The sequence below is a fragment of the Microcaecilia unicolor genome, chromosome 1 (genome assembly GCF_901765095.1).
Source record: "Microcaecilia unicolor chromosome 1, aMicUni1.1, whole genome shotgun sequence".
Classification (NCBI taxonomy): Eukaryota; Metazoa; Chordata; class Amphibia; order Gymnophiona; family Siphonopidae; genus Microcaecilia; species Microcaecilia unicolor.
In genome coordinates, this window is record NC_044031.1 from 428,487,493 (window position 1) to 428,513,862 (window position 26,370).

General features: G+C 45.7%; 1 protein-coding gene across 4 annotated transcripts in view; it reads right to left on the minus strand.

Annotated features, from left to right (window-relative positions):
- Nucleotides 1-26,370, minus strand: part of CARMIL1 (capping protein regulator and myosin 1 linker 1) — a 596,509-nt gene that overhangs the window by 8,754 nt on the left and 561,385 nt on the right. For all 4 annotated transcript variants that reach the window (XM_030212120.1, XM_030212112.1, XM_030212103.1 and 1 more), the window contains one exon: nucleotides 5,479-5,619. In XM_030212120.1, coding sequence (XP_030067980.1) covers nucleotides 5,479-5,619 — 141 coding nt within the window. The remainder of the gene's footprint in view (nucleotides 1-5,478; nucleotides 5,620-26,370) is intronic.

Genomic DNA, 26,370 nt, shown 5'->3' on the forward strand with positions numbered 1-26,370 from the left:
TCTCCAGGCGATCCTCACGTCCACCAGCCACCCAGCTATCTATAATGCCTAATGATCGAATCACCAACTACTACTACTTATTTCTATAGCGCTACAAGGCATACACAGCGCTGTACATCATACACAAAAAGACAGTCCCTGCTCAAACAGCCTACAATCTAGATAAGACAGGCAGACAGACAGAACAATTAAGGGTAAGGGAATAAAGAGGTGAGGATGAAAGGATAGGGCAAGTGAGCAGTGGTTAGGAGTCAAAAGCAGTGGTAAAGAGGTGGGCTTTAAGTTTGGACTTGAAAACGGCCAAAGAGGGGGCTAGACATACAGGCTCGGGAAGTCTATTCCAGGCATGAGGTGTAGCAAGATAAAATGAATGGAGTCTGGAATTAGCAGTAGAAGAGAAGGGGACAGATAAAAGAGATAAGACAGATAAGAGAGAACTAGAACAGCTGTCCTAACCCTTCCCTCCTGGGTAGCACTTGGAGACATATCCTCGGTGCGAAAGGATAGTACATCCCCCTGGTGGGCAGGTCCTGGCTACAGGAGTACTTCCTACTTCACCAGGGTGATGCTCTCCTTCTAGGAGACCTTCCTCATCCAAGGTAGCACAGGGGCTACCAGTCTGGAGGTGGGACTTCTCTACAACATCCCTGTAGGTCTCCTCTATGTACCTCTCTGTCTCCCTCAGCTCCACCAAGTCTGCTACTCTAGCCTCAAGAGAACGGACATGTTCTCTGAGAGCTAGGAGCTCTTTGCATCAGGCACACACATATGACATCTCACCAACTGGGAGATAATCATACAAGTGACACGCAACGCAAAAGATTGGATAGCATCCCTCTCGCTGCTGGACTGCTGACTCCATCTTAGTGTTTTTGAGTTTTTTAATAATTTAAAACTTGCTACAGTATTAAGGATATTAGCCTAATATAAAAATGTCTTTAAGTTTATATAGTACATTGTATGATTTATTTAGTGTTTCCTTCTTAGATGTTAATGAAATGTATTTAAAACTCTGTAAAAGCACTCCTTGCTTGTTACCCTAATTAGAATAACTGACTATAAATGAAGAGTTGTCCTAGGGGTGAGCAGGTGTTGGGGAGGGTGGGTGGGAAGACTAAACTAGATCCTGCAGTGCCTGCTAGAGTCTGTTAATGCTGTGGTACAAAGCTTTTAAAACTAAGGGGAAAAGACTATGGAGATTAGTTGATAAAATTTTGCTTTTTTATATTTTTATTTTGCCTACCACTAACCTACAATTCCTCCTTTAAACCCCAATCTTTAGGTTCCCAAAGCACAAAGCAAAATAGTGTTCACTTACCAGAGAAATGTCCTCTTCTCTGAGAACTTCTCAGAAAAGGGTCAAGAATCTGCAGTGTGTGTAATTCTATAAGTACACTCTAACACTTAGATAATTCATGTAAAATCTCAGGCACAGTACCACACAGCCCATCAGATCCAGAATTACATAGATGATGGTCCATCATTTCCTAATTCTGAAACAATTACATTTTCTTCAGTAAGAGGAATCTCTTGCAACCTAGTAACTTAACCTGGTCTGATAGATGCAGAAGCTTTCCTCATGGTGAGAAAGGTCTTGAGAAAGATGAAGGGCATGCTACTCCCAAAAGATGAGTGATCTATACACCCACAATGAGGAGATAGTGTACCAATGTTACAGAATGGTTGAGGTACAGATAAAGATGCCATTCACATAACAGAAGACTAACATCCTCAGCAGGATGAGGCAGCCCAGCAAGGCCTTGAAGAACACACTCAGGCGAGTTGCTAGATCAATAGCAATTTTCTGAATTGAATGTGTTGGTTTTCCAGAACAAACTTGAGGTATGTCTGATATATTTTTGCAATAGGAATTTATAGCTGTGCACACTGTAAAACTGAGAGAGCACAATAAGTCTCCCAGTCATACTGCTTAAGCAAAGGAGAACAAGGATTCCATCCTGAAGTGACTCACTTAAATGGTTCTGTTAAATTTTGAGGTCCAGAAAGGTTCATCTGGCTACTCTATGATCATAAAACAGTTTGAATATACTCATAAAAATCTATGATTTTCACACTCAGTGGCTGCTTAGAGTTTGCTCAGTCTAGCAACACCCTTGGGCTGTACTTGTTTTGTCAGGATTGACTCATTCTCCCCATCTCCTTCCTTTGATTTCTGTGCTTTAACAGGAAATTCAAAAGGATTGTTGGTCAAGGATGCCAAGATCTCTAAACCAAGAGACATGACCACTTTCTTAAGGAAGTCCACAACAGACTCCTTAAACCGGTCATTTTCCTTAACTGGCTGTTATTCTTCTGCATCAAACATAGCAGGAAGTCCTGAGGGTGGATAATCAGGTCAGGAGGGTTCTTGAATGTTTGAGATCAGAGAGAAAATGGTAGATCAAGTCTCCTGGAAGATTTTTCCTGACCCCATGAAACATACTGTACAAAATCTGGTGTTGGCCTAATGTATTTTTTAAGCCAGTGGACAATGCTGTCCATGCTGAATTCTGCCACTAGGACATTTGAACCTGGGCCCAGCCCTTTTGGCCTACCCAGCTCTAATACAGATTTGTTCATGTTGTCCCAATCAGACAGAGCCTTCTCACACATTAGCTAGAAAGACCCAGCTCTAATACAGATTTGTTCATGTTGTCCCAATCAGACAGAGCCTCCTCACACATTAGCTAGAAAGACCCAGCTTCAGAAGCTGAAGTCCTGTCCTTAATAACATACAACACACCATCCACGCTGGGGAGTTTTCCCTTGTCTGTGAGCATTCTGACAGATTGATGAGATATTGGTTGTGGGAGACTGGCCCTGAAAGACCAACCCTTGAAGCAGAAGCAACTTGGGATAAAGGATAAGTTGTAAGTTTTTTCTGCTGGTAACCTTATTTAACAATCTGTACACATAGGGAGAAATAGCCCTGTTGGTCTGACCCTTCCAGCAAATGCAAAGTGTATAAGGTGGCAGAAAAAAGAAAATAGGTATATTTCGATTTTATGTTACTATAGGAAAAACACCCTTTTTTGTTGTTGTTTGTTTTTTAATATATTAACCATTAATGGGATACAGAAAGGGCAACGGCAGCACTCAGGGCCTTACTTGTGACACGTACTGCTGAACTGAAGATGGCAATGATTCCTCAGTTGTCAGGACATATTATCAAGAAGAACAGCAACCCTTGTAGCCATAACAAAACAGTCACAAGGGCGATGGAAAAAAAATGGGGGGGGGGGGGGGGGGGACGGACAACAGCAGATGATGTAAAAAATCCCACTTTATTGAACATCCAGGATTCGACACGAGTGGAATTTTTTACAGCTTCTGCTGTCCCCCTCCCCCTTTTTTTTCTGTCGCCCTTGTTGTGACTGTTTTGTTAGGACTATTATCTACCACCATTTAAAAAGAAACAAACTGAAGGAGTGAATAGGAATCTTTCTTTGAACGCTCCGACTCCACTGGATATTCTTAACATGTCATAAGACTTAGACAGTTCTGTTGCAACTTTATAGTTGATTTTGCTCCAAGTCCCAATAGGGATTGAGATTTCAAACTTTTTGGGAGGTAAGAGATGTGAATATTCATGAGTTTTTCCTGACATAGCAAGGCCAACCCAGAGAAGACGACAATTTTGTTTGATGAGACCATGGGTATTGCAGATTGGGGCACAATTTTGGCTTAACTATCTTTGTAAACATGTAAGTATGTCTTTTTTGAGCTGGCTCAACTGACAAGTGTTTCTAGTGGGCAAAGAGCCAGCTCAAATTTCCTCCCTTTTGACTAGCTTCCTCTTAGATGTTTTTTTAAAGAATTCATGTTTGCTCTGTGTAATGGTTTAAGGAGCCTTTCCTGTCCATTTAATAGTAATCAGTTTTACTGGAATGCTATGGATTGAGTCCATTCCCCCAATTTTTGCGAGCTATACAGCTTTTTCATACTGTTAGCTTCAAGTATTTTTATTGTTTTTTTCCCCCTATATGCTATATTTTAATCATGTTTATATACCGGTACTTATTTTTAGAAATGCAAATTAAGACAAAAAAAAAAGGAGAGACCTAGAAACATTAAGCAGTTTGGTGGTTACTTTCCTCCTATACTGAAGTTTTCTTTGTCAAAGACTATCTCTGAGTAGTAGGGTAGGTAGGCCTTTGACTATCTTCAAGAAACTGTACTTGGAGAATACATGGAGGCATTAGTGAAGACGTGGAGGGGCATAATCGAACGGGGTGCCTAAGTTTTCCAGAGCACGTCCCCGCAGGACATCCCGGCGAAGGGGCAGGGAAACCCGTATTATCGAAAACCACTCCCCATGACTGTACAACACTACAATAGCCCTAATGGGTGAAGGGGGGCACCTACATGTGGGTACAGTGGGTTTCTGGTGGGTTTTGAAGGGCTCACATTTACCACCACAAGTGTAACAGGTAAGGGGGATGGGCCTGGGTCCTCCTGCCTGAAGTGCACTGCACCCACTAAAACTGCTCCAGGGACCTGCATACTGCTGTCAGGGAGCTGGGTATGACATTTGAGGCTGGCATAGAGGCTGGCAAACAATATTTTTAAAGTTCTTTTTTTTAGGGTGGGAGGGGGTTAGTGACCACTGGGGGAGTAAGGGGAGGTCATCCCCGATTCCCTCCGGTGGTCATCCGGTCAGTTCGGGCACTTTTTTGAGGCTTGGTCACAAGAAAAAAATGGACCAAGTAAAGTCGGCCAAGTGCTCATCAGGGATGCCCTTCTTTTTTCCATTATCGGCCAAGAACGCCCATGTGTTACGCACGTCCCAGTCCCGCCTTCGCTATGCTTCCGACATGCCCCTGGGAACTTTGGTTGTCCCCACTACGGAAAGCAGTTGAGGGCGTCCAAAATCGGCTTTCGATTACGCTGATTTGGGCGACCCTGGGAGGACGCCCATCTCCCGATTTGCGTCGAAAAATGGGCGCCCTTCTCTTTCGAAAATAAGCCTGATAATCAACCAGCCCATATTATACAGCTGAAAATCTGAATTTTTAAAAAACTAAATGGCATGACCTTGATACAGCAGATGGTAGGCCTTATAAGATATTTAAAAAACATCTAGTAAAAATTAAAAAAAAAAAACAAGAAGAAGATATAAAAATTTGACATAGTGCCATTTAATAAGTTCATGAGCTCATGCAGGAATATTCAAGACCAGATGATGACAATGTAGTGACTATAATTTGATCTATGGCCTGAAGGAGCCAGTGTTACTAAGCGCAGATTCCCTGTATAGATAGACTGGTACCCAGTTATAAAGAAAATAGTATCAACCCTGCCTGGGAGTATTCAGCATGAAACTAATGTAAATATTGATTCTAAACTTCTCATATCTGCAAAATAGAATACTGTAAAAGATTATTTCATTAACAAATTAAATGTACCATGAAATAGTGGTATTTTAGCAGGCTTGTGTGTCCAGATTTGTGATCATGGTGACCCAGCATGCTTGCTTACCTTCCTGTGAGAATGATCTGGGGGCGGGTTGAGGGCTGCTCTGACCATCTCTCTCCTTATCTGAAGGGACTCTCTTGAGAAGAGGTGGAAGCAGGGCAACTTTAGGAGAACCAGACGCAGATGGGGAATCTGGCATATCCTCTAAGGGAAGGAGGACACACAACAAAATAAACAATTCCATATCATCGGTGTTTAACAGCTTTATTTTATAATGTACATAGACTGGAACCACAAACATAGCCATGCTTCCCCCCCCCCCCCCCGCCCCCTTTACGGTCAGGTCCATCCAGTCAGTGGCTGCATAACAAGTGAATATGGGGAGAACTGGAGGGGGTGGTAACATCCACACTGCTCACTACCTACCCATGCTGATTCGGTCCTAGCTACACCACTGACTGGAATTTGCATAAACACATTCACTGGTATCTTGTACAACTAGAGCTCCTAACCCAATTGTTGACACAATGCATCCAATTATTATATTAATTTGAGCATTAAATCCTCATAAATCCATACTGTGCCAGAAAATGTTAATGGTGATTCCTGCAATAAGACACAACCTAGTGGATTATATGCCAGAAAAAAAGGAAAAGTATGTAAAATAATTAAAAACTAATTGCCAGAATATTTTACATAATGTATTATGCAATTTATAAATCTCTTATAGGGAGGAAGGGTACAGTTTATGTGTGAGAGCTGCTGGAAGGATATTAGGGAGGTGTGTTACACCAGGACCAAGGGGCTAAAATGTTGTGTTTATACTGTTGCATGTGTATGCAGCTTGTGTCTGTGCTGCTGCACAGATGAAAGGCACAATACAAGCGAGGACACAACAGGTGTCCCCTATAACCCCCATGCTCTTTCTCCCTTCAGTACTGACCAGTCCTGTCACTAAGCAGACTAGGCTTCCACCTAGGGCAGTAGCATTTTTGGGGGGAGGGGGGGCAGTGTTTTTTTCCCCCTTTTTCAAGGTTTTTTTCACTGCTTCTTTTGGTTTTGCTTGCCACCCATCCTTCTCATATTATTCCATTACTTTGTTTTTTTTTTAATTTTTTTATTTGGTTTCATATTTTTTCTTTTTTTTTTTTTTTGTTCCTCAGGACCTTCGTTGTTGTTGTTCATAGTATGCTGTGTAGCCATATGACTATGTTTTATAGGTACAGCTTTGACTAGTTACATACAGAACTTTATAACACGATGCACTTGTCTACAAATGGCACAACACCTAGTCTGTCAACTCTTCACTCGCTATTTCTATTAGGGCAGTATAGTATTTCTTTAACAGAACTTTATCATAGATGGTATAGCCACGTTTTATTATTTTGTACACATTTGTACATTTCTTGTTTACATGTAAACTCTGTTGTCACAAAGTTTTACTACTTTTATGGTGGTATTTATACTGTTTTTATGTGGTAGCTTTTTATTACTATGTTGTTTTTATGTCTCCCAATGGTTGTGATTTTATCAATGTCTTAGATCTATATCTAAACTTTATGTTGTCAGTTTTTTCTAGGTTATATAATCTGCCTGTATGCAATGGGTTACAATGCCTGTTCTACACATGTATATGACTTTTGTTTAACTGTGTCATTACTGATTTACCTTATATACAAGCCTTTGTTTTTATGGCAGTCTTTTTATCTATATGTTTTTGTTAAGGGAATCCTGAGGCAGGCCTTTGTGGCTGAAATACAATTCATGTCAAGTCCGTTTTACTTTCAAAAAAGCATCCGACTCCACTTTACTTTGAATAAAGCATCTGATGTGAACTTTTTAGTTCATTAGATGCTTTTTTATTCAGCATCATCCTTTGTGTCACCCCTGCTAAGTTCGCTCATCTAGCATTACCAAACCCCTTTCCTCACCCCTGTCCCATATCCAACATCTCCCCCCTCTTCCCAGACCCCGCTGCTACTGCATTACTTGTTTTTGGACCCAGGCCGAAGTTGCACTCAAACTCAGTGCCAGCGCAGGGCCATTAAATACAGATCCACTATCAAGCACTACAGTGTCCCCCCCCTCCCCAACTGTTGGAAAGGAGAATGATGTGGCATCCCTTGTGTGTGGGCCTATGTTAAAAGGCTGCGTGCCAATGCCGAGACTAATTGCAATTTCAACCTAGGTTGAGAAAGAGGAAGAGTAGTGACAGCAGAGACAGGTAAGAGGGGAAAGGGAAAATTAGGTTCTTACCTTGGTAATTTTCTTTCCTTTAGTCATAGCAGATGAATCCATTAAGAGTGGGTTGTGTCCATCAACCAGCAGGGGGAGATAGAGAGCACTGAAAAACCATAGTGTCTCTTGGCCAGCTAGCTCCATCTGCCTCTTCAGTATTTGACGCTTCCAAAGCAGTGTTACACCGCAAAGCATAACAACATGAACTTTCCTCACAGCGGATGAACGCCCCAAAACTGGAGCTATAATTCAAAGGAGGGAATGAACTCATCCTTCTGGAGGGAATGAACGATCCTCCTGTAACTGAACAGAAATCCTGAAGACTGTTTTCCAACTTCTCCCAGTGAGGGAACATATCTACAGGAAAAACTGAACATAAAAGGCACATAAATCACATAATGAACCACTGAGGGAGGGCTCATGGATTCATCTGCTATGACTAAAGGAAAGAAAATTACCAAGGTAAGAACCTAATTTTCCCTTCCTTGTCATCAAGCAGCTGAATCCATTACGAGTGGGATGTATCAAAGCAATCCCTAGATAGGGTGGGAACAAGCCACACCATGTGCCAGCACTTGTGCTCCAAAATGCGCTTCTCTCCTGGGAGCTACATCCAGCCTGTAATGTCGGGCAAACGAGAGCTTAGAAGCCCAAGTAGCTGCACTACATATCTCTTGAAGAGAGAGTGCTCCAGTTTCAGCCCAGGAAGAGGATATCGCTCTTGTGGAATGTGCCTTAAAGGCTTCAGGCGGAGGCCGGCCAGATAGCAGATATGCTGAAAAGATACCTTCTTTGAGCCAACGGGCTATAGTGGCCTTAGACGCTGGAGACCCTCTGCGCGGACCTTACAAAAGAACAAAAAGATGGTGAGAGGTCCTGAAGGCATTTGACATGCACAGATATTGCAACAGAGCCCTTCGCACATCCAGAAGGTGCAACTGCCCATAGGCTTCTGGAAACGCCTCTTTAGAAAAGGAGGGCAGGAAAATAGGCTGGTTTAGGTGAAACGCTGAAACCACCTTAGGCATGAAGGAAGGCACCGTACGGTGGCCGTAAGTAGAAGGTTGTTGGCTGCATAGAGAGGGGAGTGACCAGCAGAAGAAAAGAGGTTTTAATGCCCCTGTATAAGTCGTTGGTGAGGCCCCACCTGGAGTATTGTGTTTAGTTCTGGAGGCTGTATCTTGCTAAGGATGTAAAAAGAATTGAAGCGGTGCAAAGAAAAGCTACGAGAATGGTACGGGATTTGCGTTACAAGACGTATGAGGAGAGACTTGCTGACCTGAACATGTATACCCTGGAGGAAAGGAGAAACAGGGGTGATATGATACAGACGTTCAAATATCTGAAAGGTATTAATCCGCAAATGAACCTTTTCCGTAGATGGAAAAGCGGTAGAACTAGGGGGCACGATACGAGATTGATGGGGGGCAGACTCAAGAAAAATGTCAGGAAGTATTTTTTCACGGAGAGAGTGGTGAATGGTTGGAATGCTCTCCCGCGGGAGGTGGTGGAGAGGAAAACGGTAACGGAATTCAAACATGCGTAGGATAAACATAAAGGAATCCTGTTCCGAGGGAATGGATCCTCAGAAGCTTAGCTGAGATTAGGTGGCAGAGCCGGTGGCGGGGCTGGTGGTTGGGAGGAGAGGATATTGCTGGGCAGACTTATACAGTCTGTCCCAGAGCCGGTGGTTGGGAGGAAAGGATAGTGCTGGGCAGACTTATACGGTCTGTGCCCTGAAAATGACAGATACAAATCAAGGTAAGATATACACAAAAAATAGCACATATGAGTTTATCTTGTTGGGCAGACAGGATGGACCGTGCAGGTCTTTTTCTGCCTCATCTACTATGTTACCACTACTCCGGACTCTGAGAATTGCAGAAATAGGTCTCGACAGGTCAGCGCCTGGAGCTCAGATACCCGTCTCGCCGATGTCACGGCCACCAAAAAGACCGTCTTTAAGGTCACTTCCTTCTCCGAAGCTCGCCTAAGCGGCTCGAAGGGCGAACACTTAAGGGCCTTTAAAACTAACCCCAGGTTCCAGGCCGGACACGGAGCCCGAACGGGAGAACGGAGCCGAAGCACCCCTCTAAGAAACCGTGTCACATCCGGGCAAGCAGCCAGAGAGAGGCCAACGACCTTCCCTCGAAAACATGCTAAGGCTGCCACTTGAACACACAAACCTTTTTGTAAACCATCCTGCAAAAAGTCAAGTATCGGCGAGACAGAAGCCCGCGTGGGTGTAATCGCTTTAGAAGCACACCAAGCCTCAAATTGGCGCCAAATCCTGGCATAAGCCATGAAAGTGGAACGCTTGCGGGCCTGTAGGAGAGTGGAAATGACTTTACTGGAATATCCCTTGTCTCTCAATTGCGCCCTCTCAATAGCCATGCCGTAAGATAAAAGCGGCAGGCGTCCTCCATGGTCACCGGGCCCTGTGACAACAGGTTCGGTACCAGAGGTAACGGCAGGGGATCCTCTACCAGCATCCGCCGGAGGTCTGCATACCACGGCCTCCTGGGCCAATGAGAACCACCTTGCCTTGGTGGAGCCGAATCCGCAGTACTCGCCCTATCAAGGGCCACGGAGAGAACACATACAGGAGGCCCTGAGGCCAGGGTTGGACCAAGGCATCCAATCCTGCCGAGCGAGGATCTCTCCCGTCTGCTGTAGAAGCATGGGACTTTGGCATTTGTGCTTGACGCCATAATATCATAGGGGTAGTTTGACTGATTCATTTGGGGGGGGGGGCAAAGGATGGGGTGGAGCATATTAGCATATTCATTTGCATATATACATATGCAGATGAATATGCTAATATGGAGGAAGGAAGGAAGGAAGGAAGGGAAAAAGAGCAGGCTTTTTTGGGGAATAACCATAATGAATATGTATGAGATATCAAGCCAGCACTTTCTCCCTTCCTTCTTTCCTCCTTACCCAGCACTCCCCTTTTTCACTCCAGTAGTATTTCCCCACCCCCTTTCCCATACCATGCCAGTGTTGACCTTAGAAATGCATAAGCTGACATATTCCAATTAATAAATTCTGAATAAAATATTTTTTTCTACCTTTGCTGTCTGATCATTTAGTTTTTCTATTTGCTTTGGTCCCAGTGTCTTCTGTTTTATGCAGTGTCTTCTTTCCATTTGATATTCCATTTAATAGATTCAAAATAAAATACTTTTTTGTACCTTTGTTGTCTGGACATTTTACTTTTCCATCATGCTGGTTCCAGTTTCCTCTTTTCCTGTCTTTCTGCTAATTCTCCTTCAACTGCTTGCTGTCCATTTGTCTTTTCTCTTCTCTCCTGTCTTATTCCATTCCTTCACTACACCTACCTTTGACACATTATTTCTTTTTTAGCTCTTTCCTCTCTGTTTTGTTTCTTTACTGCCTCTCTGTTCACTTAAATTTCACCCTCGTCCTCATCCTTCTCCTTTTTAGTTTTCACCTATCAAATTCCATTTCCTTCTCTCACTCACTAGCTGCCCCATTCCTCTTCTCAGTCCTTCCTCCAACCTTCCATTTCCTTTCATCTTTATTTAATCAACTCTCCATTACCACATTTCTGCCCCCTCCCATCACTATCATCCTCTCATTTGTTTCCTTCCCACCTCCCCTTTGGCCTCTCCCAAATAGTTCCACCGTTTGCAGCATCTTCCTCCCTCCAACCTTCTAGCCCAGCACGCCTGCTCCCTTTCTCCCCTCCCCACCCTTGTAGCCTAATATCTCCCTGTCCCTTCCACACACACACAACCCCCCCCCCCCCCCAGCATCTTCCAGCCCCCCCCCCCTTCCCTGTGGTCCAGCATTTCTTCCTCTCTCTCTCTCTCTTCCCTCCCTCCAATTGTCCAGCATTTCTCCCTTCTGTCCTTGGATCCACAACCTCCCTCTTTTTCTCTTTCCCCTCTAGTGTATATCTATCCCTCCCTCTCATCCATCCCCATGTACAACCTCTCTTCCCTCCTTCTTCTCTCCCACTGCCCACATCACTCTCAGTATCTCCCTTCCTTGCACCCTGGGCCCAACATCTATCTCTTTCGTCCTCTTCCTTCCCCTTTTAGCAACCCTTCATAGTTGAACACTTTAAATACCTTGGTGTTACCATTCATTCCTGTTTATCTTTTTCCTCACAGATCTCTTCAGTTTGTGTTCCAGTTTTCTAGCTCTCTGTAAAATCAGACTTCTTAGACTTTGCTTCTCTTCACTGATTATTTCACGCCTTAATCAGTTCCGTGCTGGATTACTGTAATGTAGTCTACGCAGCTGTTACCAAGTCTGAGTTAAAAAGTTTACAGATTCTTCAGAACACTGGGGCTTGGGTATTATGTAAAGCTAAACAAAGAGACCATGCTACTCCACTTTTCAAAAAGCTCCACTGGCTTCCGGTTGAATTAAGAATTCAGTACAAAGTTTTGCTTCTTATTTTTAAAGCTCTCCATACAGGATTTCCAGATTACTTGGCTAAACTAACCATTCCTTACTCCATGCCACGACTGAATGTACCGTTCGCCGTCAGCGCTGCCATTCATTCTTCTCACAGGCAGCCTCGTTCCCACTCCCCTTTGCCGCGTCCACTCCTCTCCGGCTCTCTCTGATGCACTTCCTGTTTAACAGGAAGTGCATCAGAGAGAGCCGGAGAGGAGTGGACGCGGCAAAGGGGAGTGGGAGCGGAGCTGCCTTTGAGAAGAATGAATGGCAGCGCTGACGGCGACCGGTACGGGTGAAGATAAGAATGCTGCAGGGAGGGACCGAGGCAGCGCCGGCGGGGAAGACACAATTAAGCCCCGCCAGTTCGCCGGTGCGACTTCCTTCAAGAAGACTCGTTTGGGGGGGGGGGCAATGCCCCCCTCGCCCCCCCAATCTACGCCCATGCATAAGATCCTTTACGGGCTTTCCCCTTTTGGCACATATCTGCAGGAATACTTTGTCTGCAAGTTCCCACTCCGCTGGGTCGATCCGATTCCTGCTCAGATAATCGGCCTGCAATATGAGCTGCTGATAGAAACTGCAGATGAAGCTCGGCCCAGTGGCAAATCTGCACGGCCTGCGCTGCTAGTGCTATGCACTGAGTGCCTCCTTGGCGATTTATGTAGGCCACTGCTGTCGTGTTGTCCGACAGAACTCTGACAGCCAATCCTTCCAGAGTCAATTGAAAGGCCAGAAGCGCCTGCAAAATCGCTTTCAACTCCAAGCGATTGATGGACCACTCCGACTCCTCGGGTGTCCAAAGACCCTGGGCATGCCTTCCCCGGCAATGTGCACCCCAGCCCTTCAGGCTGGCATCTGTTACCACCAGGCACCAATCGGGGAGCGCTAGCGGCATTCCTCGCTGTAGCATGCTGTCTGAGAGCCACCACTCCATACTGAGCTGGGCCACAGGGAGTCATGTGAGTCTGCACTGATAATCCTGAGATATTGGAGACCATCGTTGAAGCAGGGAACACTGCAGAGGTCTCAGGTGTGCTCTTGCCCATGGCACCACTTCCAAAGGGCCGTCATCGACCCCAACAGCTGGACAATGTCCTAAGCTCGTGGGCAAGGCATCCTCAGGAGCAGACGGACCTGGTTCTGAAGCTTGCACCGCGCCTTTGCGCGGGTAGGAAGACCATCCCCAAGGCTGTGTCAAACTGGACCCCCAAATATTCTAGAGTTTGAGAGGGGGTCAGTTGACTTTTGGCTATATTGACGACTCAGCCCAGAGATTGCAGTTCTGAGATCACTCTGGCTGTAACCTGATGACTCTTCTGCAGAGTCTGCTCTGATGAGCCAGTCTAGGTACAGGTGAACCCGGATAGCCTCTCGCCTGAGAAAAGGAGCTACCACCACCATTACCTTGGAAAAGGTCCGGGGAGCTGTGGCGAGGCCAAAAGGCAAGGCCCGAAACTGGAAATGTTTTCCCATCACCGCAAAACGCAGAAACCTCTGGTGCGGGGGCCAAATTGGTATGTGCAAGTAAGCTTCTTTCAGGTCCACAGACGTGAGAAACTCTCCTGGCTATACCACCGCTATGACGGAGTACAGGGTTTCCATGTGAAAATGCCGCACGTTCAGAGACTTGTTTTAAGTCTAGGATAGGCCGAAAAGACCCTCCTTTTCGCGGCACCACGAAGTAAATGGAGTAACGGCCAGAGCTGCATTCGGCGGGAGGCACGGGGGAAACTGCCCCAATGTGAATCAAGCCTTGCAAGGTCTCCTCTACTGCCGCCCGTTTGGCGGCAGAACTGCATTGGGACTCCACAAACACGTCACTTATCAGGACATTGAATTCTATTCTGTAGCCTTCTCTGATCAGGTCCAAGACCCACTAATCTTAGGTAATCTTGGCCCACTCCTCGAGAAAGAGGGAAAGTCGTCCTCCTATCACAGGAATCGAGGAGGGGGGCCGGCATACCATCATTGAGAGGGTCGCCCTTGAACTCCAGATCTTGAGCCTGCTGCTACAGAACGTTTGTCCGAGCGAAAGGAGTTCCTCTGCTGAAAACAGGCACGCAAAGTGAACCCAGCAGAACGGCCCAGGCGGTACCTTCTAGCTTCATGGAAGCGAGGTCTGTAAGAGGAGGGAACCGCCTGACCCTTGGAAGAAGGCCGCGGCCTATCCTCGGGTAAGCGCCGGGGTTTGGCATCCCCCAGGCCTTTCACAATTTTCTCCAACTCCTCACCAAACAGGAGAAGGCCTTGAAAGGGCAACTTCACCAACCTTTGCTTAGAGGCCATGTCAGCTGCCCAATGCCGTAGCCACAGAAGACGGCGAGCCGCCACCACTACAGCCATCTGTTTAGCCGAAGCTCTGACCAGATCATAAAAGGTGTCAGCCAAAAAAGACAGGGCCGACTCCATCCGCGGTGCCACCTCCGTAAGGGGCTCCGTGCCATCTCCGGGCTGTTCCACTGCCTGTTGTAACCAAGCGAGGCAGGCTCGGGCAGCGAAGCAGCTGCATGCAGACGCCCGTAAGGATAGGCCTGAAATTTCAAAGGACCGTATCATAGCTGCCTCCAGGCGACGGTCCTGCATGTCCTTCAGGGCAACTCCTCCTTCCACTGGGAGAGTAGTTTTCTTTGTCACAGCCGTGACTAGGGCATCCACTTTAGGCACTGCTAGGCGCGCCAAATGCTCCTCACTTAGAGGGTATAATTGCCCCATAGCCCTGGTGACTTTCAAAGGCCCCTCGGGTCAGCCCATTGAGCCATGATAAGTTCTTGGATGGAGTCATGCAAAGGAAAGGCTCGAGCAGGCTTCTTAGTACTTGCCATCCTCGGATTACCAGAGGAGGTTTCAGTACTCCCAGGGTCTTCTATAGAGAGGACCTGCAAGGCTTCAGTAATAAGCGCTGGCAGCTCATCGCGGTGGAAAATCCTCACCGCGGAAGGATCATCTGGATCCGGTGGCAATCCTGCACCATCTTCTGGCTCTCCAGACCACGAAGGCCTGCCAGACCCATCACAGCCCTCACATCCCGACCACGGGGGGGGGGGGGGGGGGGGGTGCGCCACTCTCTGAAGGGGAATCCACCCTTCTGCGCTTGTCTTGCAGCCATCTGTCAGGGGAAAATGCGCCTGACGGTAATCCAAGGCCAGAATCCACTGGAGGGGATACAGAAAGCAGGGCCACAGAGGACCCCTGCGGAAGAGCTCTTTTTAACATGTATGCATTATGCAGCAATAAAACAAATTCAGGGGAAAATGGCTCACCCTGGCCTCCCAGTTCCAGTCTGGAGGAAACAGCTCTTTTATTAGCCTCTACACGAAGCGCCCCTCCAGGCTCAAACCCCTCCGCCTCAGCGGGGGTCGCGCCATGCTGTTCCAAAATGGCACCCGCTGCCAGCTCCACAGAGTGGGAAGGACCATCGCTCAACCATGCTCGGGCCGGCTCTACCGTCTGAAAAGCACGCCTTACAGAGCCCCGCTGCAGATTTGCGCTTGCCACAAACGGAACAGCGCTTTACTTTCTCAGCAGCCATCGCCGAAAGCGGCGAAAATTCAAAATGGCGGATTCGCGCTAAAATCGTCCCGAACGCGGGCCCTCCCCGGATGAGCTACAAAATTCTCTTACCTCACCAGACCGAGTCTCCGAGCTCCGGTCACGCTGCACCATCAGCAGAAAACCTCTTTTCTGGGATCGCAGCGCCAAAGCGCGACACAACTTTTTTTTTTTTTTTACGCTGTGAGGAAAGTTTGAGGCAACAGCGAAAGGGCAAATTTCCAACTCCAGAGGATCAGTAGCGTGGGAAAGGCAGGGAAAGGGCGAACCTATGTGCCTGCATCCACAGTGTGGGCAAAGACAGGGACAGGGCTTGCCTATTTGTCTAGTTCCACATCGGGGGCCGGGAAAGGCAGGGAAAGGGCTAACCTATTTGCCTTTAAAGTGGGCACCATCAGCCACAACACCCCTGCTACAACTGGCAAATGCACTGGAGCCACCCCAGGCAGATTTTCTGAAGGAGCTTGAACAAGCTGCAACCACCCTGTTGGGGAGATAGAGAATACTGAAGAGGCAGATGGAGCTAGCTGGCGAAGAGGCACTATGGTTTTTCAGTGCTCTCTATCTCCCCCTGCTGGTTGATGGACACAACCCACTCATAATGGATTCATCTGCTTGATGACAAGGAAGGGAATGATGGACATTTGTATTAAGTAGGGAATGGAAAGGGGGGATCCTGGCCACTTGTGGGGGGAGGGGAAGGGGTAGGGGAGATGTTGGACTATAGGGGGTAGGGAAAATAAGGGGAGATACTAGACTACTACTACTACTACTACTATTTAGCATTTCTATAGCGCTACAAGGCATACGCAGCGCTGCACAAACATAGAAGACAGTCCCTGCTCAAAGAGCTTACAATCTAATAGACTAAAGGGGAGCAGGGCCTTTAGCTGCTCTGGGGTGGGGGGCATGGCTGAAGGTTCACCTAGGGAACCAGATCACCATACATCAGGCCCTGAATCCCCTTCACCCCTGGTACTATGATCTCTCTCCTCCTTCCTCTCCCCAACTTTGAACTCAATCTATCCTCGCCTCCCGCTTTTCTGCTGCTGCTGCTTCCTTGCTCTACTGCTCCTCTGGCCAGTGGTACGTACCACTGCTTCATCATTGCCTTCTGGACACAAGGTATCTTTGGCCTTCTCTTCACCAACAGTACACCCTCCTCTCCCCTATCCCCATCATGGAATCTCCTCTGCTCCCTTCTCCCCATTTAGGCCTCTTACGCCTCTCTTCCATCAGATCCTCTCTCTCCAGGAACCATCTCTCCACTCCTCCATTTTCTCAACCTCCCCCCACGCTCTACACTCCATGGCAGCAGCTGCATCTCAAGTGCTCCAGGCCCATTCTAAAACAATTATTTTATTTATTTGTCAAATCTGTGATGCTACCATACATTAACATCCCAAGGTGAGCACAATAACAATATAGGATAAAATATAAAACAGTGATTAAAATCAGTAAATCAGAATAAAATACGTAAAACAATAAGTTAATAATAAAATAAGTTCTGATCAATGTAAAAACTAATATAACAAAAGAGAGGGAACGAAGTACAAACTAAAGTCCAAACAAAAAAAACAGCACCACGGGCCTTTAAAAATGGAACACAGTTCTTTAATGAATGAGCCTTGACAAAAAGACCCGACACGGGCCGTGTTTCGGTGACTAGCACCTGCGTCAGGGGTCACAGTGATGACGTGGAAAACTTGGGGAATAACTCGAATATATTCCTCTACAATATATTATTCCTTACCCCACATCTCATATAGTAAAAGCTACAAAGCACCAAGGCACTTTCACTTTGGATACAGAAAGTGAAAGTGCCTTGGTGCTTTGTAGCTTTTACTATATGAGACGTGGGGTAAGGAATAATATATTGTAGAGGAATATATTCGAGTTATTCCCCAAGTTTTCCACGTCATCACTGTGACCCCTGACGCAGGTGCTAGTCACCGAAACACGGCCCGTGTCGGGTCTTTTTGTCAAGGCTCATTCATTAAAGAACTGTGTTCCGCTTGATGTCCAGACGCGGGGTTGCTGGCGGGACAGGGATGGTAGATATGTGATTGCAAAAGTCAGGATCAACAAACAAACATTTTTGCTGGTGAACATCTATGCCCCCAATGTTCCTAATCATAAATTTTTCAGGTCGATGGTCCATATTCTTGCCAAGCATGAGGGTATTCCAATAATTATGGGCGGGGATCTGAACACAGTGAATGACCCTAGTTTGGACTCCTCAAGAGGTCAAAGGGCGGAAAGAGGGTCTCCGAAGGAAGGGATTCCATTACTTTGTACGGCCCTAGATCTGGTGGACGTGTGGAGACTGCTGTACCCAAGTGATAGAGATTATACGCATATTTCTAGAGCCCACTCCTCGCAATCTAGAATTGATTATTGGCTTCTATCTAGGACCCTATTCTCTGGGGTCCAGGACGCGGGTATCGGTCCATATGGGATATCGGATCATGCTTATGTCTGGTGGACCATGAGGGACACGTCCGGGCAGAGTCAACAGTTCCACTGGCAATTCCCATGTTATCTGTTGCAGGATAATGAATTCCGGGAATACTTAACGAAGCAATGGGTAGACTATCAGACACATAATGCCGCTCACCGGGAGGACCCGATACTATACTGGGAAACTGCTAAGGCGGTACTGCGGGGGGTAATACTGGCTTATACGAGCTATAAAAAGAAGATGAGAGATAAAGATATTATTCGGCTCAGCAATCAGGTGGGAGAGGCCAGGAGGCAATGGGCATCTAGGCCCACGACACAGAATAAATCGCATCTTTTGGCCGTACAGACTACCCTTAATACTCTGCTGCACGCTAGGGCAGTTAAATCAATGCAGTATTATAAATTCCAGTTATACCTCCATGGTAACAAACAAGGGAAACTATTAGCTGGAATGGTAAGGCGAAAAACTGGAAAACAGAAGGTACAAGTTTTAAGGCCAGGAGGAGGGTTCGCAAGAACAGATACAGAAATAGCTGCAACTTTTCAGCAATATTACCAAGAGTTATATACCTGTCCGAACACAGACGACTTGGACAGTAGGGCCTATTTGGAGGGGAAAGACCTACCAACCTTGCGGGACTCACAGCGGACTGCACTGAATAACCGGATCACGGAAGATGAGGTGCTACTAGCGATACGACAGGGAGCTCTATTTAAAGCACCGGGCCCAGACGGTTTTCGGTATGAGTTTTACAAAGTGTTAAACCACCAGATTGTAACACCCCTGACAGATTTATTTAATACATTTATGGAGACTGGTGATATATCAAACTCTTTGAAGGAGGTCAGGATGGTGGTTCTGCTGAAACCAGGCCGGGATCCGGAGCGAGCATCCTCGTATAGACCCATCTCGCTGATCAATGTGGAAGCCAAAATATTTGCTAAGATCTTGGCTAACAGACTTGCGGTGATACTGCCATCACTGATAGAAGAGAGTCAGGTCGGGTTTGTGAGGGGGAGGACAATAGTAAAAAATATGAGGAAAATTTTGTCCTCTATGGAATGGGTGGAAAGACATGGGACGCCTTCTCTGTTGATCAGTTTTGACGCGGAGAAGGCGTTCGATAGAGTACGATGGGAATTTTTATTCACGACTTTAGAGATATATGGCTTTGAGGGCAATTGGGTACGGGCAGTACGGGCACTGTATCAAACACCACGGGCAGCGATATGGGTCAATGGGATCGTTTCAGAATTTATAGATATACAACGGGGGACCAGACAAGGTTGCCCGTTATCGCCACTGCTGTTTGTCTTGAGTATAGACCCGTTGATCAGAGAGATAGTGTCGCACCCAGAGATTGCAGGAGTAATAATGGGAAGGCAGGAATTTAAGATATCGGCCTTTGCCGACGATTTGTTAGTACATCTGACTGATCCCAGGAAATCTCTGCCTGCACTGATGGAAAGCTTCGCTGAATTTGGAGATTTCTCCGGGTTTAAGTTAAATTTGGATAAATCTTTGGCCTTGCCAACAAGTAGTTTAGTGAAGAGACAGTGGGAGGGACCCTTTCCTTTGAAATGGGCAACGCGCTATTTTAAATATCTGGGCATAAAACTCCCATATAAATCGTTTCTCATACACGACTTGAACGTCGCGCATTTAATGGAACAGACAGATCAGTCCTTGTTGCATTGGTTGATGTTACCCATCTCGGTTCATGGGCGCCTCCAGTTGTTCCACATGATCTTATTTCCTAAGTGGTTGTATATGCTTCAGGTCTTACCACTTAAACTCAGAAAAAAGGAAATTGGTGCACTACACAAACTGGTATCAAAATTTTGCTGGCAGGGTAAGAAGCCAAGAACACTCTTCAAATACTTGATCGGGTCATGGCGTCAGGGGGGACTTGGAATGCCGGACTTGCAAAGCTACAACTGGGCAAGTTTGTTACGTCATTTGGGGGACTGGGTACTGGATAGTCACTTGTATACACCTAGGATGCTGGAACAGGCCACATATGGTAAGTGGAATTTTTTTCACTTAGTCCAGTGTCCTACCACCAGACTTCCTGAGGAGATGCGCTCCAGCTTACTTTTGAAGTCGATGAGGCTGACATGGAATTATCTGGTACCCCTGTTGGGAGGGAAAATACATCAATCCGATATGTTACCCTTGGTGGGTAATGCAGAGTTTACACCGGGGAGCGATAATATTAGTTTTCGACGATGGGCCTCTAGGGGACTTCAGTATGTAGGTGATCTTTTAGATACGGAAGGATTAATAATGACGTGGGAATCGCTGGTGATTTCTGGGAAGGTGGAAAGAAGCGATCTATTTGCGTATAGACAGGTCTGTCATTATATTAATAGTTTGGAATTGGCAGATGAACGATTTTCTTTGAGACAGAGACTAACAAATTTTTTTGAACCTATTCAAGATAGAGGTGTTTCGGTGTCCAATCTTAAAAAGGCATTAGAGGCCATTCAACGACCACCAGAGAGGGGGAATTTGCAGCGAAAATGGAGTACGGATTTGGATATACCGGTCGCAACAATAGACGTGACTCAACTGGTAGGGAGGATCCCATCAGGGTCGGTGAGTGCGGAACTCAGAGAATGCAATTTTCGTGTTTTGCACCGAGCTTATTTTACTCAGGAACGTCTCTTTAAAGCGGGAGGCATTGATTCGCCGATTTGCAAGAAATGTAAGACAGAAATTAATTCCTTTATACATGCTTTTTGGAAATGCGACCGGATTCAAGCTTTTTGGAAGAAACTTGTTCATTACATGGACAGCCTGGGGGTTGGGCCAGTTAGGTTATCACCTAGAGGATGGTTGTTAGACCAGTATGAGGATTTTGGGGTAAATAATAAAAATTATAAATTGTTAATTAGGAGGGCAGCAATGCTGGGTAAGAGAGTGATATTGGGAGCATGGACCAGCGATCAGACACCCTCATATTGGCATTGGAGGAATAGACTGCATAGTCTAATGCTGCTTGAGTTACAATATGCTCGAGTGACGTTTAAGCGGAAACAACAATTTTTGTCAGTTTGGAATAATTATGTCCAGTCCTTGTCTCACAGAGCCCGTAGTCTGGTACTGAACACGTTCTCATGAACATCATTTAGAGCATGTGGAATAGGGAACGGAAGGGGGGTGGAGGATCCAGAGGGGATTGTAGAGGATTGAGAATACTCCCACTTGGAGAACACAGAGCCGAAGAGAGGTGGGGGGATGGGGTGGGGTGGGATTTGGTACTAATTTTTAATTTTATAAAAGGCTTGGAACGTTCTTGTCCATTTACTTCTCCCTTCTACCGTTAAAGACACACTATAGGACCCTACCCTACGGGGCCCTTGGGGCCATAAGAGCCCAGGCTCCAGGGGATACAGAGGAGGGGGGGATAGTTTTAGGTGGAAATGAGAGATAAACGGTAGTGAAGGGTCAAGCATAATAGGAGAATGAATGGGAGAAGGACAGAGGATAACGGGAGGGGGGGGGGGGTATTAGGGAATTGGGGAGAAAATGTTGGAAACAGATTATTGGATATTGAGCTCTGTTATTATTACGTGTACAATACGAGATGTTATGAATATTATGAATACCCTGTTGATGTAGCATTGTACAGTTGCACTTTCAATAAAAAATATTTAAACATAAAGAACTGTGTTCCATTTTTAAAGGCCCGTAGTGCTGTTTTTTTTGTTTGCAATGTAAAAACTAAAGCATCTCTATAACTAGCAGCACCAAAACAATAACTAAAACCTAAGAAAAAGCACTGAAAAACAACAGTAGTGGCAGCAGCTCCTCAGAACATCCTGCTATCAGCATCAGAAAAGTGGCCGTGGGTTCTTGGGCTAGCCCAAACCCTGTTTTTTTTTTTTTGTTACATTTGTACCCCGCGCTTTCCCACTCATGGCAGGCTTAATGCGGCTTACATGGGGCAATGGAGGGTTAAGTGACTTGCCCAGAGTCACAAGGAGCTGCCTGTGCCTGAAGTGGGAATTGAACTCAGTTCCTCAGGACCAGAGTCCACCACCCTAACCACTAGGCCATTCTCTAAACAGCCAACTTATATTCCCCTAATGCATGATGTGAGGGGTAAAGCAGCCGCAGGGCAGGCAAGGAGGAGAGTGCTGGAGGAAGGCTTCTGCTGGCAGGGACTTGGGGACTCCCACCAGACAAGGGATATAGTGTTGCGGCAGGGAAAAGGGAGGTGGGCAAAATGTGCCCCCCACTTTGGGCTCCAGCCCCCCAAATTCTTGTGGTCTGGCTATGTGGCAGTCCGGGGGGGGGGGGGGGCAGCAGCGGTCCTGTGGAGGGAGCACGGCAGCAGCGTCCCTGCCATGGGCATGGCTCGGTCTTCTCTGCAGTCCTGGCTGATGTGAAGGATTCTGCTAGATTCTGCTGTGAAGGATTCTGCTAACATGTACTCTTTATTTAGGAATCTGTAACAGACCAGCTTGTTCCAGTTTCCCAGTTGTAGGTATATTGGTGTTCTCGGACCTAATGTAATATTTATAGCACTGTTAGGGCTGTGATGGTGTGATAAGCTTCCTATGTAGGTTCTGAATGTGTTTTTGCAGGGTTGTGTGTTATTTTTGAAAGCCTCTGGCCCTATTTGAAAGCAGTCCCTTGTCAACCCAAAATAAAAATGCTCAGGACTGGTGGTCTCCATATCCGGTAGAATCACTTCACAAACCAAAACCGGTCTGATTTTTAACCAAAGTGTTTGGCAGCAGAAGGATTATGTGCTGCTCCTGAGGAGATAATCACAAGTTGAATTATTTCTTTTATTTTTTTTTTATATTGTTAATTTATACATTTTTCAATATCAACCAAATTCAATATTTATAACTTACATAACCATTTTGTATTTGTAATAACTTGGCATATTAAACATAAACATTGAGAAACAAGGATATCTAACAGCATCATCTATTATCACTCAGTAAAGCCTTGACCTTATTTCCCCCGTTCCCTCCCCTTTTCCCCCCTGCCCTACGTCTGTGTGCGTAACGTAACTGTTGCTATGTTCTTGGTGGCCCATGTAGTGTACAGATCCCATATCTTGTGATACTGAACAATTTGCCCATTACGTATTGCTGTAAGTTTAGACATCAATTGAATGGATCTCAGTTTATTTATAACCACTGACAGATCAGGTAAGTGTGGTTTTTTCCACCATGCTGCCAGGACCATCTTTCCTGATACAAACACCTGTGTGGCAAACCTGTGGATGTGATTTTTGAGTCCTGGTGGCTTGAAATGTAGTAGGCATGTGTACAGTGTCATTGGGTATTGTATCCCCGTCACCTGGTTAATAAAATCCCCTATCTTTTCCCAATATCTTTGAGCCTGATCGCACGCCCACCATATATGATACATATCTCCTATCTCTCCGCATTGCCGCCAGCATAAGGCAGATCCCGCTCGGTACATAGCTGTCAAGCGGCTGGGAGTGTAGTACCAACTATATAAAACCTTGTGTCCACTCTCCATTAATGAGCTGGATATCGATACTCTCAGAAGAGATTTAAAGGTCTGTGCCCATTGTATAGGTTCGAAGGATACTCCCGTTGCCGATTCCCATTTTTGTGTGTAATGTTCCACCGGCTGGGACCAGGAAAGCAAGGCCTTATATATCCTTGAAATACAACCTCGTTCCCCTCCTCCCATCATCCCCCTTTCCAACACTGTTTCGGCTAGGCTCAGCTCCTCCCCTGCGTCACGGCAAATAAAGTCTCGCACCTGGTAATATTGAAACACTTGGAGAGGTGAGAGCCCATGATCTTGACGCAACACCTGAAAGGAAGGTACCTGCCCCTCCTCCGACATTTGCCCCAGAGTACATAATCCCATGTCCTCCCACTCCTCATATGTTTTATCAATTGCTCCTGGCCCAAATTGGGGTGTGAATCTAAGGAATGCATGCTTAAAATACTTCCTCTCTGGGAAAAACTTCTCCCTAATCTTGTACCATGTATTTAGTGGCCATTGGATCAGGGGAGGGCTGTCTTTTATTACCTTTTTCAATTGTTGCTTTTGTAGCCAAGGTATAGCCCTGAGTGAAAATGGTTTCAACCAGCTCTGTTCTATGCGCTCCCAAATCTTTCCCTTATTTTGCATCCATATCGCTAAAATTCTTAAGTGGGCTGCATGGTAATATTCATGGATTGCCGGAACCCCCATACCTCCCCTATCTTTTAATTGACACAACACCTCCCTTCTGACCCGGGGCGGTCTTTTCCTCCAGATAAAGGAAAATATTTTTCTTTGCAGACCCCGAAAAAAATCTTCAGGAATGTCAATTGGTAAGGCCATGAATAAATACAGAAGCTTTGGGAGAACCATCATTTTAATAGCGCTAATCCTACCTACCCATGATAATGTTAAACCCTCCCATTTCTCCAGTTCCCTAAACAATTCTAATGCTTTTGCTGGGAAATTACTTTTGTAAACTTCTTCTATCCTTCGAGGTATATTTACCCCCAAGTATTTGATATATTTATGTGCCCACCTATATGGAAACTGGGCTTTTAAGTGATCTAATTGTGTATCAGTGATGTTTATATCCAGTGCCTCTGATTTGTCAAAGTTTATTTTAAAGCCTGATACAGTTCCATAGACTTGTATTTCCTCTCCAATCAATGGAAAAGCTACTTTGGGATCTTTTAAGAGCAGCAGAATATCATCCGCAAAGAGAAGTATTTTAGATTCAATCCCCCCTCCTCGTAAACCTCTTATTCCATCGTTTGCTCTGATTCTGGCTGCAAAAGGCTCCATAACCAGAGCAAACAGCATTGGTGACAATGCGCAGCCCTGCCTAGTGCCTCTGTGTAGAGAGAATGGCCGGGACAAAATCCCGTTAACTCGTACCCCTGCTCTCGGGTATCTGTATATAGATTTTAGCCATTCCGCAAACCTCCCTTCAATACCCGCCTTCTTTAATACTGCAAAAAGAAAAGGCCAGCTGACACGATCGAAAGCCTTTTCTGCATCTAGAGAGAGTATACACATTGGAGAGTTTGTGAGCTGTGCCCCTTGAATTACTTGCAGTGTCCTCCTTATGTTATCAAAGGTTTGGCGGTTCTGTACAAAGCCTGCTTGATCTTCATGTATTAACGTGGGAAGATATTTCTGCAATCTAGTAGCTAAAATCTTAGTAAATATCTTATAATCTACCCCCAGTAGTGAGATTGGCCTATAAGAACTACATATGAGAGGATCTTTGCCTGGTTTGGGTAGTACTGTAATGGTCGCCAAGTTCCAAGTTGGTGGTAAACCAGTGACCTCATTTATGGAATTGAAAACCTTTAATAAAATGGGAGATAATATCTTCCCAAAGCACCTATAAAATTTGTTGGTAAACCCATCCGGGCCTGGAGCTTTATTAAGTAACAATCCTTTAATCGCCTGCTCAACCTCTTCTATTGTGATGGGACTGCCTAACGATTGGTCCGCTTCTGTTGGGAGTTTTGGGAGGTCTATATCCTTTAAGTAATTGGCTACTTCCTCTGGGCTCTGTGTTATTTCTGGTTTATAAAGTTTTTTATAAAATCCTCTGAAAGCCTCTTCCATATAGTTTTGATCAGATTGTATATTTCCCCCTTCATCTCGTAACCCTTCCACTCCAGTTCTGGTATTTTGTTGTTTTAACTTATGAGCTAACAGTTTACTTGGTTTATTACCAAATTCGAAGTGTGTCTGGCGCGCACGCTGCAATTGTTCATTTATATCAGCTAATTCCAAATCATGTAATTGTGAACGCAGGTCATGTGCTTGCATCTTAAGGGTTGTGAGGTCTGTGGGTTCTCCCCTTTGCAATAGTGCCTCCACCCCTGCTAATTGCTGGCGAATATTATTCTCCTGTGCACAGCGAGCTTTCCATACCCGTGACTTTAGTGCTATCAAATAGCCTCTTGTTACAGCCTTGAGGCCTTCCCATAAGATAATTGGAGATACTTCTCCATCATTATTAAAAGTTATATACTCTTTAAGGGATTGTTCTATCTGTGTTACATTATTTGCATCTGTTAGTAATGCATCATCCATTCGCCAGGGAGGTCTCGATTTTCTTGGCCCTACTCCCCTGATTTGTAATATAACCGGTGAGTGATCTGACCAGGTATGTGGAATAATCTGTGGAGTTTCAGCTCGTCCCAGAAGGGAGGCATCACCCAGCCACATATCTATCCTAGATGAAGTATGATGTACTGTTGAAAAAAAGGTATACGTGCGTTCGCTAGGGTTATCCTTACGCC